Source organism: Lissotriton helveticus, chromosome 6, assembly GCF_964261635.1.
Source record: "Lissotriton helveticus chromosome 6, aLisHel1.1, whole genome shotgun sequence".
Classification (NCBI taxonomy): Eukaryota; Metazoa; Chordata; class Amphibia; order Caudata; family Salamandridae; genus Lissotriton; species Lissotriton helveticus.
Genome location: NC_136067.1, coordinates 1636818163 through 1636838080, shown reverse-complemented (window position 1 = coordinate 1636838080; position 19918 = coordinate 1636818163). Strand labels below are relative to the sequence as shown.

General features: G+C 46.3%; 1 protein-coding gene across 2 annotated transcripts in view; it reads left to right on the top strand.

Annotated features, from left to right (window-relative positions):
- PSME4 (proteasome activator subunit 4) overlaps window positions 1–19918 on the top strand; it is a 1411622-nt gene that overhangs the window by 686032 nt on the left and 705672 nt on the right. For both annotated transcript variants that reach the window (XM_078649478.1, XM_078649477.1), the window contains one exon: window positions 8909–9038. In XM_078649478.1, coding sequence (XP_078505604.1) covers window positions 8909–9038 — 130 coding nt within the window. The remainder of the gene's footprint in view (window positions 1–8908; window positions 9039–19918) is intronic.

Here is a 19918-nt window from a genome sequence, read left to right as displayed (position 1 = left end):
ACCGGGTGCATAGGTGTACAGTGGCATTGGAAACCACAGTCAAACCCAATGGAGGACTTCAGGAAGGTGCCTCTGCTGGAGAAGGTGAAAGTGTCCGGTGGAACTCAAAGGTGGATTTAGGAAGAGAAGTACCTGCGAGCAGAGGTGACAGAGTCTATGCCACTCAGGTGTGACCAGGAGGCATGGAAGACGAACACCCACCAATGTTGAGTGTTGCAGGAGAGATGGCGGTGACCTTGGAGCTGCAGCTTTAAGGATCAGGCGACACTGTCGAAGACCAGGAGCCGTTCACGAGCTGACGCACGTTAGGATGTCGAGATTTGAGTGGTCGTGTTCGTCGGGAGCACCAACAAGCCTTGGTAACTTCAAGCAACGTGAAAAGTGAAGAACGTGCATTGTTGCGACCAGCAAGGTCCAGGTGACTAACCACAAGCAGGGGAGTCAGGGCAGGCCCTGAGCAATCAGGGGAGCTCACAGAATTAAAATTTGACCCCCAAGAGGACTCCAGGGGTGTGGAATTTATTAAAATATCTACTTGTCCATGGGCAGGTTGCTTCATAAATCTACTTGTCCTGTAACAAAATCCACTTGTCCCTTTGGTGCCATGTAGTGCTGCCACATATTATGGCAGCAATCTCATTATTTAAGAGCTCTTATATAGCCCCTCGGATTATGCCATGGCATATCCCATAGTAGTGTTTGAATACTAGTAATCATTTTAGGTTGCCACGTTTCCGCTGCTCCACATACTGGGACTGAAGATGGTGGTAAGCAGTCGTTCCAGGCTTGGAATGCCCTATTGTGTCTGTGCAAACCTACTAACTTGCATATTTTAGGGTTTTCAACAAATCTTCTCTAATCTTTCCCATACTGAGAAATGTTGGAAATTTACTCCTGAGAGTGGCATACGTAAACCTTCTTTCAAAGTTGGGAAAAAAAGTAGTTGGAGGGAAAATGAACTTTCAAACATCCATGTTTTCACATGAGCAAATCTACACATGCATATTTGCTCATGCTAAAATGCAGTTGACAAATATTTTGTAGAAGTACAATTTCTTGCACTACTAATGTAAATTCTTGTGAATTCACGAAAGCCATATACCAAAGGTGCACTTTTGAGACTTTCTTTAATAATTAGGCCCCTAATTTGGTCTGGAGTTAACTATGACCTTTTGTGTTTATTAAAATTCTCTCTCTCTGAATCGCCTGACTTCACTGTGAGTGACAGCATTCTGCTCTTTCACAAGGAGCATATCAGTACACAAAGTAGTTTTGTTCAGTGCCAGTAACTAATGTGGCAGTGTGTGCGTTTTTGAGACCAAAAACAATTTTTGCGCTTGCCAATGTTTGTTATAATGGTGAGGGCCTGGCAGCTCTCACATCAATAAGGTTTTACAAAAGCCATGCCAAAACAAGTCACACATTGCCAAAACTAAAAAGCTGACCACCAATGTCAGACCTTCTGGCTTTGCCAAGGCTTGTTTATTTTTGTTTCCCATAATCTTATTGAAACTGGTTACACAAATTTTCCAATATGAATATTTTTGGGAAATACTAGCATGCATCGGCACATTTTACTAAATGATGCTGCAAAGAAATGGTACCTGAAATTTTACAGTAGTTTAGCAAAATGTTATTTCCCTACTCATTTTTTAGGAACATTTTATATTGAAAGCATAGAAGCATTAATCTTGCTTTCAAGCTTCTGCAAATATTTGCATCTAATCAGAGAGCATTCTGTGAGCATCATGCATAGCCTCATGTTGCTAAACTTTGAAACCGTGTGTACACATTTTCATACTGGAACCACTGTCAGTAGTGCAGTCAGAACGTACATTTACTTAGAGCGCGCTCCCTAATAATAAAGGCTTTCCATTAATGAACCATAAATACAGGTTTTGAACAGCATTAACACATGCACACAAATATTAACTAAACTACAGGCAGTACCCTTCCCTGATCCTTAACGTGGTACTGCAAACTGGCAGCCAAAGGGTTTGTGCTGCAGGGGGTTGGGCCTACTTGTCCCAAGGACAAAATACACATTAAAACTTGTTGCCCTTGACCCCAAACAATATGTCCTGGGCGTCGGGCTATAGGAATTCCACATTGCTGGGATTCACAGGCCGGAGGCACTGGAGTCGCAAGAGGACCTCGAGCAGCTCACCAATGATGCAGGCCCACGGTGCAAGTGATGCGGTGAGGACGAAGATCTTGGTCACTGGTGATGCTCGAGGTTGGGACTATTTGGAGCCCGAAGATCTTGGGGGAAGGAAGCCAACAACCTTTGCAACTGCATGTTGACGCGGTGCACAGGGGTTCAGTTCCTGTGGCTCCGACAAGGGATTCTGTCCTCAAACTTGCGAAGAGAACAGGGCAGGCCTCGAGGGATGTGAAGAACCACCACCTGTGTTGCTGAGCTTTTCGGAGTCCGTGGAAGTCCAGGATCAGCGTACTGGTAAGCTCAGTTGAAGTGTCTGCAGATGCAGGGAAGTGACTCCTCCCCTTCAAGGGAGATTACTTCAGATGTGTTGGATGCCCACAGACCTTGGAAGGTTCCTGTATGGTGCACAGGCACGGACGTTGCAGCAGACGAACAGGGCAATGAGATCAGGAGCAGCAGGAGTCTTCCCAGTTGCAGGCTTGATGCCCAGAGCGAAGTCCAGAGTGCCCAGAGGGTTGAAGAAGTGGTGTCTTGAAATTAATCTTGTCCCACGACGAATCTAGTGTCCCACCCTCAGGTAAACCCTTAAGTACCCTAAGGAAAGGGTTGGGGCGATTCAGGGTTCCCTCCCAGGGGAGGGGTTGGACAGTGGGAATGATATTCCCATGTCCTTTGTCCAGTTTCGTGCCAGAGCGGGAGCCAGAGGCTTCCTGAGCTGGTCTGAACTGGACTAGGCAAGGAGGGCACCAAGTGTGCCCTTCTAGCAGACTGAGTGGTGCTGGCAAGCGTTCCCAATCGGCCCCAATACACTAAACCCTGTCTGGGAGGTGGTCACACCTCACTGTGACAGGATAACTATTGTTGTGCCTTCCCCTGCTTGAGCTTGGCTCTGCAGCAGGAGGGCAGAATCGTGTCTCTGGTCGGCAGCAGCCATGTTGTGCTGTCCGGGTCTAGAAGACTGATACTGATAGCACTGAGGGCCTCCTGGAGGAGCTCTACAGTGCATGGAATCATACCTCCCACACCATTTATGATGTGAGGGTATGAATCCAACTTGTGTGATACCAAGCATGATAGGGTTTGTTACAGCCAGTTTCGCGATGGTCATCATGTAATGATGCGGTGTCCCTCTATATGTTATAGGACTGGCTCGCAGCCCGGGAGAATGGACTCCGTAGGTTGTAGGGGTGTCCTGCTCCTGCAGGGGCACCCTCCCACTTCGAACCAAGCAGCCTGCCTTCAGGATTGAAAGGCTTGCCTTAGGGGTGACCTATAGGTTTTAAGTGCAGTGACCTTAGATATAGGGAAACCTATACGTTCGAGGCATATGAGCTGCAGATTACACACTATGCATAGATGGCCACCTAGTGTTGGGCTCGGATGTTTGCAGTTTGTTTTGTTGTAGAAAAGTATTTGGAAGTCACGGGATAGGTGACTCCTCCTTTGGATGATACTGCGCATGGGCATCGGCTCCATCCCCAGATTGTTTTTTCCGCCACCGGGCTCGCATGTGTTTCCAGCGCTTCGTGTTGAAACCGATTTCCTTCGGCACGCAATCCACACCAACTTCCAAAACTTAGTTTCGAACGCTTTCCAGTCGATGCTACTCTTCAACATCGAGGATCTCGATTCCGGTCGTCGTCGACGGCCTTCGGGCCTACCTAGGCCTCGACTCCAGCTCATGGAAAGGACGCCATTTAAAAAGTGTCCTCAATGTGGGTCGAAGTTTCCCCACACCGACCTTCATGAGGTGTGTAACCTCTGCCTCTCTCCGGAGCACGAGGCAAAGGACTGTTCAGCTTGTGCCTCTTTCCGCTTCAAAAAGACTATACGGGACCGAAGAGCGAGGAGGTATTCAGTTCCGATTCCAGACGACATCTTCGAAGAAGGCGTCAGCGTTCCAGAACAACACTACGTCGACAGCAGCTCCGAGGCAGAAGATTCCGAAAAAATCCTCGGAAACGAAAAAAGCCTTGGAGCCGAAAAAGACTCCTGCTTCCCCAGTGAAAGACATTGTCAAGAAACCAAAACAAACCAGTTCGGTGCCCAAGCCTTCCTCCGCACCAAAAGATCACCCTCTTGTAGAGGATTTACCTTATCCAGACCCCGCTCAAAAGACTCTAGCTAAGGATCCAATCACTGGACACTTAATTTTAGCTTCAAAAAAGCGACGACTGGACACACCAGCTCCAGCTCCACACTCAAAGAAGAAGGACATGGCTACCTCTCCCCTAAGACTGCCTTCCCCTTTTCTCTCACCTGTTCCATCACCACATCCTCCCATACCACAGCTTTCCCCAGCATCCTCCATCATACCAGACAGGGATGATAGTTCTGATGATATGGGGGGGTAACATACCTGACCCAGCCACACCTACAGGATCCCCTGACCCGTGGGATGATTATACCACCCCAGATGTCCCAAATGTCCCTCAGGATGACTTATACCCCTCAAGGCCTTCCCCACCTGAAGACACTATAGGGTTTAATGAATTAATTCACAGGGCTGCACAATATCATGGAGTAGGCATGCATACAGACCCTATTGAGGAAGACTTCCTTATGGATACCTTTGAAGATACACAAAGGTCCTCATCCATTTTAGCGATGCTCAAACGAGTGATCAAACATGCCCCTGAAGTCTTCAAGGACCCAGTCAGAACTCGGTTTATTAACCCTCGTGTAGAGAAAAAATATAAAGCTGCTCCCTCAGACCCAGCATATATTAAAGGTCCAGTACCATTAGACTCACTTTTAGTTTCCAATGCACGCAACTGAGCAAACTCACAGTCATCGGGGGAGGCTGCACCACCAGATAAGGAATCCAAGCTACTTGACGCATCAGGAAAAAGAACAGCGTCTCAAGCAGCAAACAAGTGGCGTTTCGACAATACACAGGCATTATTAACCACTTATGACAGGGCACATTATGACGAGGTAGAGTCATTAATGAAGCACCTCCCTGACAAGTACAAGGATAGAGCAAACAAGCTTTTCCAAGAAGGGAAAAACATCACAAACACCTCTATTAGGTGTGCACTCGATGCAGCAGATACTGCCTCTAGGGCAGTTAACACCAGTGTTTTACTACGCAGACACGCCTGGCTACGTATATCAGGGTTCAAACCTGAGGTACAAAGTGCCATTCTTAATCAGCCCTTTGATGAGCAACACCTATTTTGACCCAACGTAGAAAAAAATGAAAAAAGATACAGACACCGCCAAATCTATGGGAGTCCTGCAGTCGCAGGCTCCCAGAAGTTCATTTTGTCGCTCATCCTATCGAGGTTCCACCAGGGGATATACTTCAGACACAGCTTCTACTTCGTAGAAAGCCCCTACACAGTCCACTTACAGCAAGGGCTACCAAAGGGGGGGTTACAGGGGTAACAATAACAAAGGCAGAGGTAAAAATAACAACTCCCGCTCTGCCTCTACCCCTGCCCAATGACTCCCTTCCCCCGTCTATTCCACTCCTGTCAGGGGAAGACTCCAACAATACCTGCCAGCCTGGGAAAACATCACATGAGACAGGTGGGTGCTCCAAATATTTCAATCAGGTTTTTGTCTAGAACTAACATCTACCCCCCCCAAACATACCACCCAAGCAGCGCCCAATGTCACAGGAACATTTAAAGTTTCTCAGACAGGAGGTAATATCCCTCCTGCAGAAAAATGCAACAGAAGTAGTCCCAGAGCATCACAAAAACAAAGGAGTATTTCCATATTTCCTAATACCAAAGAAGGACGGATCTCTAAGACCCATCCTAGACCAGTTGGACACCCCAACAGAAGCTCCACATCAACCACTTAGAGTTGCTAGCTGTGTTTCTAACCCTAAAAGCATTTCAAACTCAAGTGTCAGGCAAAGTTGTCTTAGTCCGCACAGACAATATGACAGCTATGTACTACCTAAACAAACAAGGGGGGACACGCACTCTGCAGCTCTCAATTAGCTCAGCAGATATGGAGATGGGCTATACCACTAAAGATCTTTCTCTTAGCCCAACACGTCCCAAGAGTGCAAAACACTATAGCAGATCTGCTAAGTCGTCAAACACAGCAGATCCACGAGTGGGAACTTCATCCGCAAGTTCTTCATCCGTTCTTTCAAATGTGGGGACACCCTCAGATAGACCTCTTTGCCACTCACGAAAACGCAAAATGCCCAAACTTTGCCGCCAGATACCCACACCCATTATCCAAAGGCAATGCGATATGGATGAATTGGTCAGAACTATTTGCGTACACTTTTCCTCCTCTCCCACTACTTCCTTTAGTGGTAAGCAAACTACAGCAACATTCCCTAACGCTAATCCTAGTCACTCCAACTTGGGCCAGGCAACCGTGGTACATCACGCTGTTGCAGATGTCTGTAGTACCACACAAAAAACTAAACCTATCTCCAGGCCTATTAACACAGAACCATGGAGAGATCAGACACCCGGACCCAGCTCAGCTCAACCTAGCGATCTGGCTCCTGAGGTCATAGAGGTTGGTTACCTTAACCTTCCCCCAGAATGTATGAACGTTATCAAAGAAGCTAGACGCCCCACTACTAGAGCATGTTATGCCGCTAAGTGGAAACGGTTGGTCATATACTGCCAAAACAACCAAATTAATCCTTTAGACGTGTCCATTCAAAACATCATAGGATATCTATTACACCTTCAAAAGTGTAACTTAGCCTACACATCTATCAGGTTACACCTCGCTGCCAACGCAGCATACCTACAACATAGACAACATCTATCTCTTTTTAGAGTACCAGCTATTAAAGCTTTTATGGAAGGACTCAAAAGGGTAATTCCTCCCAGGACGCCACCTGCACCAGTGTGGAACTTAAATGTGGTTCTCACAAGATTAATGGGACCTCCCTTTGAACCATTACATAAATGTGAATTGCAATTCCTAACCTGGAAAGTAGCTTTCCTAGTAGCCATTACTTCTCTCAGAAGAGTTAGTGAACTACAAGCATTTACCATTCAAGAACCCTTTCTGCAAATGCATCATAACAAAGTGGTTTTTCATACTAACCCTAAGTTCCTTCCTAAAGTAATTTCACCATTCCATCTAAATCAATCTGTTGAGCTGCCCGTATTTTTCTCGCAGCCTCAAACAGTCGCAGAAAGAGCACTACACACCTTAGATGTCAAAAGAGCATTACTATACTATATCGAAAGGACACAAGCTTTTCGTAAAACGAAACAGCTTTTTGTGTCTTTCTCACCGCCACATAAAGGCAATCCCATATCAAAACAGGGATTGCTAGGTGGATTGTTAAATGCATACAAATATGTTATCACAAAGCCAAACGTACATTAACAATTCCTCCAAAAGCCCATTCTACAAGAAAAATAGGGGCTTCAGAGGCATTCTTAGGGAATATTCCCCTAGATGATGTATGCTAAGCAGACACATGGTCTACATCGCACACATTCACAAAACATTACTGTGTAGATGTGCAAACTAAACAACAAGCCACTGTGGGCCAGGCTGTACTAAAAACTCTGTTTCAAACAACTGCAACAGATACTGGTGGTCGCCGCTAAAGGTGGGTACTGCTATACAATCTATGCATAGTGTGTAATCTGCAGCTCATATGCCTCGAAAGGAAAAGGCTACTTACCAGTATGTATCTTGGCATGTAGAGCTGCAGAGTTACACACGCCCACCTGCCTCCCTGGCTACCTTTATCTGTTCCAGTATTCTCTTAATTAGATACAAATCACATGGACATCACTACCTCTTGTACATCTCCATCACTTCCCTAATGGCGAAAAACAACCTGGGGATGGAGCCGATGCCCATGCGCAGTATCATCCAAAGGAGGAGTCACCTATCCCGTGACTTCCAAAGACTTTTCTACAACAAAACAAACTGCAAACATCCGGGCCCAACACTAGGTGGGCATCTATGCATAGTGTGTAACTCTGCAGCTTTACATGCCAAGAACAGATGCACACTGGCGAGTAGCATTTTTCCTTTCGTAAGTGGTGCTAGCACCAGCTTACACAAGTTGCAATGGCAAGCCTTTAGTTACAAATTGAGTGGTCTCCCATGGGTGACATAACATTCTTCAGCCCATGGGTGACCCCTGCTGTCCCTATGCCCGGGTAACTCAGTACCATATACTAGGGACTGATAAGTGTACATCAGTGTCCAATCTGGGATGTACCCAAGTACTTTCCATACCAATTTATGGGAGAAAGCTCAGAGACTGGGGTCCTGATTAGCAGGATCCCAGTGAGAAACAGCATCACAGCAAGCAAAAAGTGGGGTAACCAAAAAAGCAGATCCTACTTTCCTACAGTCCTGAAAGCCAGTTTTTCAATACAATATAAGCTACAGATATTGTCATACTGGTGGGATTTCTGTGTTCGTATAGGCACAGTAAATCCGGATTGTACATTTCCTTCTGCAACATGAAACATATGTCCCATCTACATGGTTTTCAAGCCATATATTATATGCCCAGAAATTGAATTCTGTTTAGCCATGTTGAGCGCAGCCAAAAATGTATTAAGAATGTATGCTTAGTTTTGTTTTTTACTTGTAAATCTGTGATCACTTTGGGAATCCTTTTCTAAAGGCAGAAGTTGGTTGAATATGATTGTTTTGAAAGTGGTTAGGCATCCTTTTGCATAGGAATACGTTGGTTGAATATGATTGTTTTGAAAGAAAGAGACATTTGTTTGCTGAGGACTAGAACTTGATTGTAATGGTGTATGTTTTGCCTTTTAGCCCATGGAAATTTGAACATCTGGGTGTTGGCCTTCTGTCCCTTCTACTGAGGGATGATCAAGTGCTTCCCATCAGAGCCGTACGATTCTTTGTGCAGTGTCTCAACCATGAAGCCCTTGTTGTTCGTAAGGTAAAGTCAGAATGCTTTTATTTATTTTTATTTTGTATCTTAAGAAATGGAGCAATGCATTTTATATCGGATAGCCACACAATTTGAAAAATGTTAACAACATAAGAACACTTTTACAGCATTGGCCATAAAAAATGAGAAAGTGGTAAGATATGACATAGCAGCTAGTTTTTAGGCCTGTTTCTTTTTTAACTCATTACTACTTTTTACAATACCAGCAAGTCCGAGAGCTCCAAAGTGATATTTTAGTGACATTGAAGAACATGCATACTTCTTTTGCAAAGCAATCCTCCTTTCTGTAAAGATGTACATGTTCTAACTGTCACCAAGAGGGGTATGTAGACCCTTCCATGCTTTTATCTTGATTCTTGCCTTTCTTAATGTGTTGTCAAAAGAAGATAATGAAAAACAGTCAAAGTATTTGTGTAGAAGAGTGGGAGCACTCCCAGGAGATTGCTGGGAAAAATGGGGTTTTAATAGTGATTTGTATGAAATTTTAATAAGAGTCTCTATTCCTGATTGTTTTCTCAATTTACCAGATTTAGGGTCTGGGATATCCCTAGTTGAAGTTGTAATCCATGTATCTGAAAGAGACACGTTAGTGATAGATTCCTTACCTTAGAATATTCCCCAGGCGTTAGACTGGATCCGGAAAGTTTTTCTGCTTAGCAGTACCCGTGCGCGCCGGTAGGTGGCGTCGTGCGGCTCCGCGTCCGTCACTGGCATCGCGAGCACCGAGATGACGTCACGGAGAGTACTTAGGTGCCACCCATGCACGCTGTCATTAGTTCTTTCTTTTTTCGCTCCGAAAGCGCAGATCCGGATTGAGTACATACCTCGGTCATTTTTTTACCACTTTTTTGAGAATTTTTGTCTCCTTCTCTTGTCTCCTCGTGCATATAGGGATGCCCAGCTTTAAGTCTTGTGGGTCGTGCCACTGTAATATGTCGGTGGCGGACCCCCATGATGTCTGCCTCTACTGCCCGGAGAATGACCTTGACTCCCGGGATTGTCGGGACTGCCGTGCCATGGCCCCGAAGGCATTACGGGAGTGGCACCGGAATTTGCTGGAGGTCCGGCACTCCTCTCACCGCCCCTCTGGGGGCCGTTCGCGGGACCGCTCTCGGGACCGGAGCCGTCGCTCCTCGGACTATAAGTCTTCACCTTCAGGTTCCGGTAAGCGACGCCATAAGAGGAAGTCGAAGAAGCGTGTTCGCTCTCCGACGTCCCCCTGTCGCGACCTGGAGGCGGACATGGGGGACTGGGGCTCCGCCGCTACGGCTCCTCCGGAGCCTGGGAGTCCCGCGGCCTACCCGCTATACCCGGGTCCGTCGGCAACTCCCGAACAGGTGCAAGAGTTTCTTGCTGCCATGGACCGCCTGTTTAGGCCTCGTGCTCCCGCCGGAGTGTCCTTCAAGATGCGGGTGAACTTGATGTGTCTTCTGACCCAGGGTTTGCCTCACCTCCGCCTACTATGGAGGAAGGCGCTTCCTATACTATGGTGCTGCGTTGAGCCGCGCAGACTCTCCATCTCGACCTCCCTACGGTGGCCCTTAAGACCAACCTCCTTCCAGGCTGTCCTTTCCCAAGCGATTGCGGAGGGCAAGGATGTGGCGAAGTTTGCCATCAGGTGTGGTTTGGATACCGCTGATTTGTTGGACAGGGTGATTTCCATGACTGTGGCGTTGCGGCGCCACGCCTGGTTGCATTCCACCAGGTCTCACCCGATGTCCAGAGCTCGCTCATGGACATGCCCTTCGATGGCTCCCGCCTCTTTGGTGATAAGGCTGACAATGCCCTGGAGCGCTTTAAAGTCTCTCGTGTCTTTGGGTCTTTTCTTGAAAAACCCTGCCACTCTGGGGTTTCGTCCCTTTCATGGCCAGGGCAGGGGTACCCAGGCGCGCTCTTCCAGCAAGCCTGTGCAGAACCAGCCTCAGCGAGGCCGCAGACGTGGGTTCCGCAGGGGCGGGTCTGGTAACCAGCGTGTGGGTCAGTCCACTTCAACCCTGCTGCTTCCGCCTCAAAACTTTCCTAATCTGAGCTTCAGGGGGCACCCCACGCCAGTGGATGGCAGGGTTCGCCTCCACGTCTACCACTGGTGCGAGATCACATCGGACAAGTGGGTGCTGCGATAATCTGCCAAGGTTACTCGCTCCCCTTTCTGTCCTCCCCTCCAGCCATGCCACGGAGATCAGAGGCCCAAGTCATTCTTGTGGCTCCGGACTGGGCTCGAAGAATTTGGTATCCCGAGCTACTCAGTATGAGCATCGATCCCCCGATACGTCTGCCTCTTCGGGAGGATCTTCTGTCGCAGCAGCAGGGGACAGTCCTCCACCCGAACCTGTCCAGCCTTCACCTCCATGCATGGAGATTGAGCGGCGACAGTTGCCACCTTTCGATCTTCCTTCCGAAGTCTGTGATGTCATTCTGGCAGCGAGGCGTCCTTCCACTAAAACGGTATACGCCTGCCGATGGAAGAGATTTGTGACATGGTGCACAGCAAAAGCTGTAGACTCCTTTTGGTTACTCTTTCTGAGGTTCTTCTGTTTCTTCTGTCTTTGGCCCAGCAGGGCACTGCTCTGGGCACTATCAAAGGTTATCATTCTGCCATTTCCGCCTTCCTGAGGCTTCCTGATTAGCCTTCTCTTTTTAAGTCCCCGAATGTTAACAGTTTCCTCAAAGGCATTACACACATGTTTCCTCCCGGGCTTTTCATAATGCCTCAGTGGGACTTGAATCTTGTTTTGACTTTTCTGATGTGTGCTCCCTTTGAGCCTCTTCTTAATTGTCCTTTGCGTCTTCTTACTCTCAAGACTGCTTTCCTGGTTGCTATCACCTCTGCCAGAAGAGTGAGTGAGCTCCAGGCTCTTTCTTCCAAACCTCCTTTCCTTTCTGTTCATCCGGACAAGGTGGTTTTAAGGACCCGTCCTTCTTTCTTGCCAAAGGTTGTTACGCTCTTTCACATCTGGCAGACCATCACTTTGCCCACCTTCTTTCTGCCTCCGCATCCTTCCAGGGAAGAGGAGAGGCTCCACCGTCTGGACCCAAAATGTGCGCTTCCTTTCTCTCTGTAGCATACACAACAGTTCCGGGTGGATGATCAACTCTTTTTTGGTTACGTGGGCGCCAAGAAAGGTCGGACTGTGCACAAACTGACCATTTCCCGGTGGGTCGTTCTGTGAATCAAAGCATGTTACTCCTTGGCCAAGAAGGAGCCTCCTGTGGGTTTGCGTGCCCATTCGACCAGGGCGACTGCAGCCACTACTGCCTTGGGACGCGGCGTTCCCTTGCAGGACATTTGTCAGGCAGCTACGTGGACCTCGCTGCACACGTTTACAAAGGACTACTGCCTTGACAGTCCGGTCCAGAGAGACGGCTTCTTTGGCCGTTCTGTGCTCCGTGACTTTTTGGTGCAATCCAGTTCGCAGACCCACCCCTGGGGTTGGTATTCCTGGGGTATCTATTCTAAGGTAAGGAATCTATCACTAACATGTCTCTTTCAGATGCACAAGTTACTACTTGTGTAACAATATATCTGTAAGAGACATTAGTTAGTGATAGATTCCTTACCGCCTCACCCATCCTCCCCGTTCTGCGAACTGATTGCTAGGGTTAAGGTCATCCCCTTTTTAGGGCCCTAGTTTTATGCACCAATGGTCGGTTTCTTGCATGGCTCTGCGTTTTGGCGCGGAAAGTCTTGTACATAACTGACGTCAGCGCGCATGGGTGGCGCCTAAGTACTCTCTGTGACGTCATCTCGGCGCTCGCAACGCCAGTGACGGACGTGGAGCTGCACGACGCCACCTACCGGCGCGCAGGGGTACTGCTAAGCAGAAAAACTTTCCGGATACAGTCTGACGCCTGGGGAATATTCTAAGGTAATGAATCTATCACTAACTAATGTATCTTACAGATATATCGTTACACAAGTAGTAACTTGTGCATTTATTTAATTTTCAGTTTTGCGAAGCATTCCCTCACCATAAGGCGATGAGGCACTTTACAACTTCTAGAATAACTTGGTATTAGAACTGGTGCGTCTGTTAAGGGAAAAAAACCTGTTGGCATTCACATTGAAACAAAACAGATGGGTTTGTAATTTTTTCCCTAAAGCCATAAGTGGTAGCTGTTCTCATTATTATCGGTAGATAGTTGAACAATGATAAGGCTGCACCAGAAACGAATTGGTGTAAGGCTTGGGATGCTTTGTAGCAATACTGGAGCTGCATGAGGCTACCTACAGGATTATTGCTTGAAAGTTTCCAGATCCAGTCTTACGCTTGGGGACAATTCACAAGTTGGGGAATCTGCAGTTAGATAAGAATATCCACCAGAAAGAGTGCAAGCAATGGTAAGTAACTTTTTCATCAACTGCATTCTAGCGATTAGATGCATCTCATTCCTCAAGAATTAAGCTTAGCGGTTCATGGTACAGATGGAAGAGGATAGGCCTCAGGATGGAACTTTGGGAAACTCTGTATACCATGTGTGCATTGTGAGAAATGTGGTCTTTGATCCTTACCACTTGGTAGTGATTTGATAGTAATGAGGGAATCTAGCTCAGGACCTGGACTCTTAGTCTCATGAGGTGTTCCAATGTGTGTAGCAGCCTTTCATAGTCAACTGTATTAAAAGCTCAGAAGTACAAGGAGGCTAGCATCTCCTGCATTTAGCATATGAATGTCTTCCATGATCTTACCATTGTCTTTTTCTGAGCTAAATCCAGAACCAAAACTAGTGTTTTTTAGTGAGCATGTATTTTTTAATTGATGCAGTCTGGAAAGCGATTTGATACTGTCTGTAAAAAAAAAAAAAAAATCCTACTCAGGATGATTGGTTTGAGTTTAGAGAGATCGTTGAAACCCAGGTTTTTGCAGTTTTTGAGTTTAGCAAAAGAGTAATTTGTGTTTTGAGAAAGTCCAGGAAATGCCTTTATGCATGGCATTAGCACAGATGTTGATGTTATATTTTATTTTAATAACTAATAAATGGACTTGATAATAGGTGGTGATGTTCATCTCTTGAACAATTTTGGTAAGATCGTCTAGTACGTGGGAGTTCCATTTAGTTTTTGGTCTTGGAGGAGGGAATACGTCTGTCAATATCATAGGCTACTTTGTACTGTGTTTATTTTCATGTTGTAAAAGAGAGAAGTAACTTATTGTATTTCAGCAATAGATCTTGTCACCAGTCTTCTTGTTTGCACTTAGGAGGGTAGCAAGGTAGATGGGTAAACAAATGGAGCACAGTTTCTCTCCGTTATTTATACATTCTTGTGACCACTGACTTGCTTCTTGTAGTCAAAACCTTGAATAAAGATGGTTTCTTCCATTTTTTTGCAAATCATTTAAGGACTCTTCTCACACAAGCATCCCCAACCCCCCTCACCTCCCTACCCAATACACCTATTCCTGTCTGGGAGGTGGTCACACCTCTCCCTGAGAGGAAGGCTATTGTTCTACCTTCCCCTGCTCGAGCTTAGCTCAGCATCATGAGGGCAGAGACGTGTTTGTGGTCGGCAGCAGCACTAGCTTGCTGGTAGACCCTGAAAGGCTGTTACCGGGAGTACAGGGAGTTCCCTTAAGGAGCACCCCTGTACATGGGATCATACTTCCTGCACTGGAATCGATGTTGGGGTGTGATTCAAACATGTTTGATACCAAGCATGACTGGGTTTGGTGCAGCCACTATATAGTAAGACATCTTGTAATGACTGATGTCCACTATATGTCTTAAATGGCTGACTGCACTTACAAAGCCTGGAGAATCGATTCCAGGGTTTTTAGCAGGAGCAGGAGTCCTGCTTATGCAGGGGCACCTTTGCACTTCTACCCAAGCACCCTGGCCTCAGGACTGAAGAGCCTGCCATAGGTGTGGCTCATAGTTCTAAGTACAGTGCCCTCAGATATAAGATATGTATATCTGTTGTGAGAAGTGCAAGCCCCAACTCATACATGCTGCAATGGCAGGCCTCTAGTCACAATTTAAGTGAACTTGCATGCTTAAGCCCTTGGGAGACTCCTGTGTACCTATGCCCCTTTGTACCTCAGTACCATATTCTAGGAACTTTTAAGGGTACACCAGTAGCCAATTGTGGAGGTACCAAAGTTCTTAACATGTTAATTTAGGGGAGAAAGCACAGATGTTGTGCTCCTGATTAGCAAGAACCCAGCAGACTAAGTCAAAAACAGACTGCCACCATGCAAAAAGTGAGGGTGTAACCATGCTAGAAAGATCCTACCTTCCTACAGTTGTGTATTGAAAGGAACTTAATAGCCCCTGTCTCTCTGACATCTCTTTTAGTTACTAAACACAAACAACCAATATTAACAGACATGGCAGAGGAGTTACTCTCTATAAATGGGAAATCCAGGTTGCAGATGTACAGATACACTCTGGAAGAACAACTGAATTAAAACTGAAAACTCATTAGTTACCAGGACCTCATGGATAGGGGGAGATAAGTACATTGTTGAAGGCTTATATTAAGTTGACCAGTTCTCTCCTTTATGCAGTTACAAGAAAAAGTTAGAATTTGATACATTAACTTTTAAAATTTCTTCACATTGAAACATGCCACTTCCGTATTAAAATATGCAAGTGTGCTGCCCATCATGCTAAAATTGCTATTTCAGGCCAGAGTTCAAGATATGTCTATCATTGATATGTTTATTAATATGTCCAGGACAGAACTTGGGATGAAAATTGCACAAGAGAGCTAAATCTGAATCTTGATGACATAATATAGGGTAAATGTTTTAACTCTCCATTGCAATAAAAAACCTTCCAACTCGTTGCTCAAGCCTTATGTTCGAGGCATATGAACTGCTGATTGTACACTTAGCATTAGATCGCCACCTGGTGTTGGGCTTGGATGATTGCAGGTTGTCTTGGAAGAAGTCTTTGTTAGTCCCGATATAGATGACTCCTCCCTTGGACAATACTGCGCATGGGCATCGGCTCCATCCTAAGATTTTTTTTTTCCGCCACTGGGTTCGGATGAAAGTTTCTCCGCTCCGGCTAGAAAACGACTTTTCTGCAATTTCGAAGCGCAGAACTTCCTCAAACTTCTACAAACTACCTTCGACATCGACCAAAAGACTTTTCAACGCCATCGTTTCCATTCCGGTCATCGAAGTTGGCCGTTAGGCCTATCGACGCCGTGCGGCCTACCCCACATGAAAAGAACTCCGTTCAAAACATGCCCGGTATGTCAAGCAAAGTTTCCACATAGCGACCACCACGAGGTCTGCAACCTCTGTCGATCGCCGGAACACGACGAGTTGACCTGCACAGCTTGTGCATCCTTCCGATCGAAGAAAACTATCCGGGATCGGAGGGCCCGTCGACACGAGATGAAGAGATCACCTCCAGCACCGGAAGATATCTTGGACGACAAGGTTCCGCTCGATCCCGAAGAAGACTCACCTGATCTCCAGATCGTATCAGAGGCAGACGACTCAGATGACTCCATTCCATCGGGTCAGCGCGTGAGTACTACTGCCCCTGCACCACATACACTGCCCAAACAGAAGGCTAAGGTCAGCACTCCGCCCAAAGGGCCCAGTCGAGACCGAACACCTACTTCGAAAGCCCCGCCTTCGAGCTCGGCTCCAAAGAAATTAACTACGCCTTCGAGTGCTTCGACACCGAGCAAGCCTCTTCCATCGGCACCGAAAAATAAAGATGCCTCTGCACCGAAGCCTAAACACCTTTCAGCTCCGAAGACAAAAATAGTATTAACACCGAAACCGAACACTGTTCCGGTACCGAAACCGAAAGGAGCACCGGCTCCGAAGCCGTCTACTTCTACACCTTCGGTGCCGAAAACCACAAAACATGATTCCGAGGTGCCCAAATCCTCGAACATGCCTACAAAGCCGGAAAACGACACCTTCAGCACCGAAAACTATGCCACGGGACGTTATAACACCTACCAAGGCTAAAGAAACCAAACAACCTCCGCTGGCACCGAAAAAATCGACGCCCAAGAAGGTTGTACAGGAGGAAGAACTTTTTCGACCAGATCCTCGACAAAAGAAGATATACATAAACCCAAATACAGGTCATGTAGGCGCTACGCCTCTCAAGAAGAGGCCAGCAGATACACCACCCACCCCTGTGGTTCCTGCCAAGAAAAAGGACTGTGCAACCTCTCCTATGCACCCTCCTTCTCCTATACCTCCCTCTTCACCTGTTTCCCCTCACATATCACCTCAAATCTCTCATGTCCATTCTCCATTATCATCACATTCTCCTCAACACAATGATGATGAATATGATTTGGATGGAGGGGAAGATATAGAAGAGCCTGATTCATACCCTGTACAGGAGGTTGTGTGGAACTTTCCAAACACTAAAAATGTGTCTATATGGGACTTTACAAACCCCCAAAACGTGCCTGATATTCCTGAGCCACAATCATACCCATCAAAACCTTCCTCTCCAGAGGATACCATTGGTATTGGTCATCTGTTAAACAGAGCTGCTGTATACCATGGAGTCCCCATGCATTCAGATGACATTGAGGAAGATTTTCTCTTAGATACCTTTGAGCAGTCCTAGTGTTCTGCTCAAATTCTTCCTATAATTAAAGGAGTAATCAAACATGCTCCAGAGGTATTTAAAGACCCTGTACGCACTAGAATATTGAACCCCAGAATTGAGAAAAAATATAGACCCGCACCCCTCCGATCCAGTATATATTAAAGGACACCTACCACTAGACTCATTAGTTGTGTCCAATGCTAGAAAGAGGGCTAATTCTCAAACTTCTGGCGAAGCACCCCCACCTGACAAGGAATTTTAAAGTAATTGATGCGTCAGGTAAAAGAATAGCTGCGCAGGCTTCCAACATATGGCACATAGCAAATACACAAGCCCTCCTCTCTCGTTACGATAGGGCTCATTATGATCAATTAGAGAAACTACTTGAGCACCTACCAGATCAGTATAAAGATCAAGCTACTGACCTCATACAAGAAGGCAAGCTAATATCCAATGCCTCAATAAAATGCGCACTCAACAGCATCTAGAGCTGTAAATACCAGTGTCATACTTAGCAGACATGCGTGGTTACGCATTTCAGGGTTTAAACAAGAAGTGCAATCCACCATTTTAAACCAGCCATTTAATCAGAACCAATTATTTGGCCCAGAAGTAGACACTACACTAGAAAAAATGAAAAGAGACACAGACACTGCCAAGTCTATGGGGCTGTACAGTCTACACAAGCTAGAGGCTCCTTTCGTCGCTCCTTCTACAGAGGAGGCTCCAAACAAACTGGAGCAGACACTACCACATCTTTCAAGTCACAAACATCCTCTAACAAGGGATATTATAGAGGAGGATACAGAGGCAATAATACCAAAGGAAGAGGTCGCGGTAACAACAACAATCGATCCTCTTCCACCACTAAACAATGACTCCCTCCGCTCCCCCCACAGCATTCCACTCCTGTAGGGGGCAGACTAACACAGTTCCTGCCTGTCTGGAACTCCATTACAACAGACAAGTGGGTAAGTCAGATTATCCAACATGGCTTCTGCCTAGAACTTACAACAACCCCTCCACACAAACCTCCCAGGCAGCGTCCAATGTCTACAGACCATCTAACTCTGCTCCAACAAGAAGTTCTATCACTTCTACAAAAAGACGCTATTCAAATAGTTCCTTTACAAGAACAAGGAACAGGGGTTTATTCGCTGTACTTTCTAATTCCCAAGAAGGACGGGACACTAAGGCCCACTCTCGACCTCAGGCCCCTCAACCATTACATACAATCAGATCATTTTCATATGATTACTCTACAACAAGTGCTTCCACTGCTGCAACAAGGCGATTTCCTTACAACACTAGATCTAAAGGACGCCTATTTCCATATCCCCATACAGCCTGCTCACAGAAAGTATCTAAGGTTTGCACTAGAAGGACAACACTATCAGTTCAAAGTCCTTCCATTCGGAGTGACAACAGCACCGCGAGTATTCACAAAGTGCCTAGCAGTGGTAGCAGCACATCTCAGGAGACAACAAATACATGTCTTTCCTTATCTAGACTATTGGCTCATAAAAGCCAAGTCATTCAATCAGTGTGTCCAACACACTCATGAGACAATTCAAACGTTGCACGACTTAGGGTTTACGATAAACTACACCAAGTCGCACCTGCAGCCTTCACATGTACCTCAGTATCTAGGAGCTACAATAGACAACTCTACAGCCCTAGCGTATCCCAGTCCAGCCAGGATACAGAGCATTCAAGCCTTAGTCACCGTCTTTCAACACCACCATCTCTGCAAGCCAGGGTGTTCATGAGGCTAATAGGCATGATGGCATCTTGCATCTTCATAGTACCACACGCAAGATTGCAAATGCGCCCATTATAGGAGTGCTTAGCACGACAGTGGAACCAAGCTTAAGGTCAACTAACAGACCTGGTGTTGGTGGACAGCCGCACACATCGCTCTCTGCAGTGGTGGAACACCAAAAACTTGACAAAAGGGCAGCCGTTCCTCGAGCCTATTCCACAAGTAGTGCTCACAACAGACGCATCCCTCACAGGATGGGGAGCCCATCTCTTACATCATACAACTCAGGGTCAATGGAACAATCAACCAAAACTGTTCCATATCAACCATCTAGAGCTGCTAGCAATATTCTTAGCACTCAAGACTTTTCAACTTCAAGTACAAAACAAGGCTGTCTTAATCCGGACGGACAATATGACAGCCATGTACTATATACAAAAACAGGGGGGACACACTCTCTGCAACTATCCCAGCTTGCACAGAACATTTGGAGATGGGCCATTCCTCAAAACATACATCTGTTAGCGGAACACCTTCCAGGGGTTCACAATCAGATAGCAGATCTGTTAAG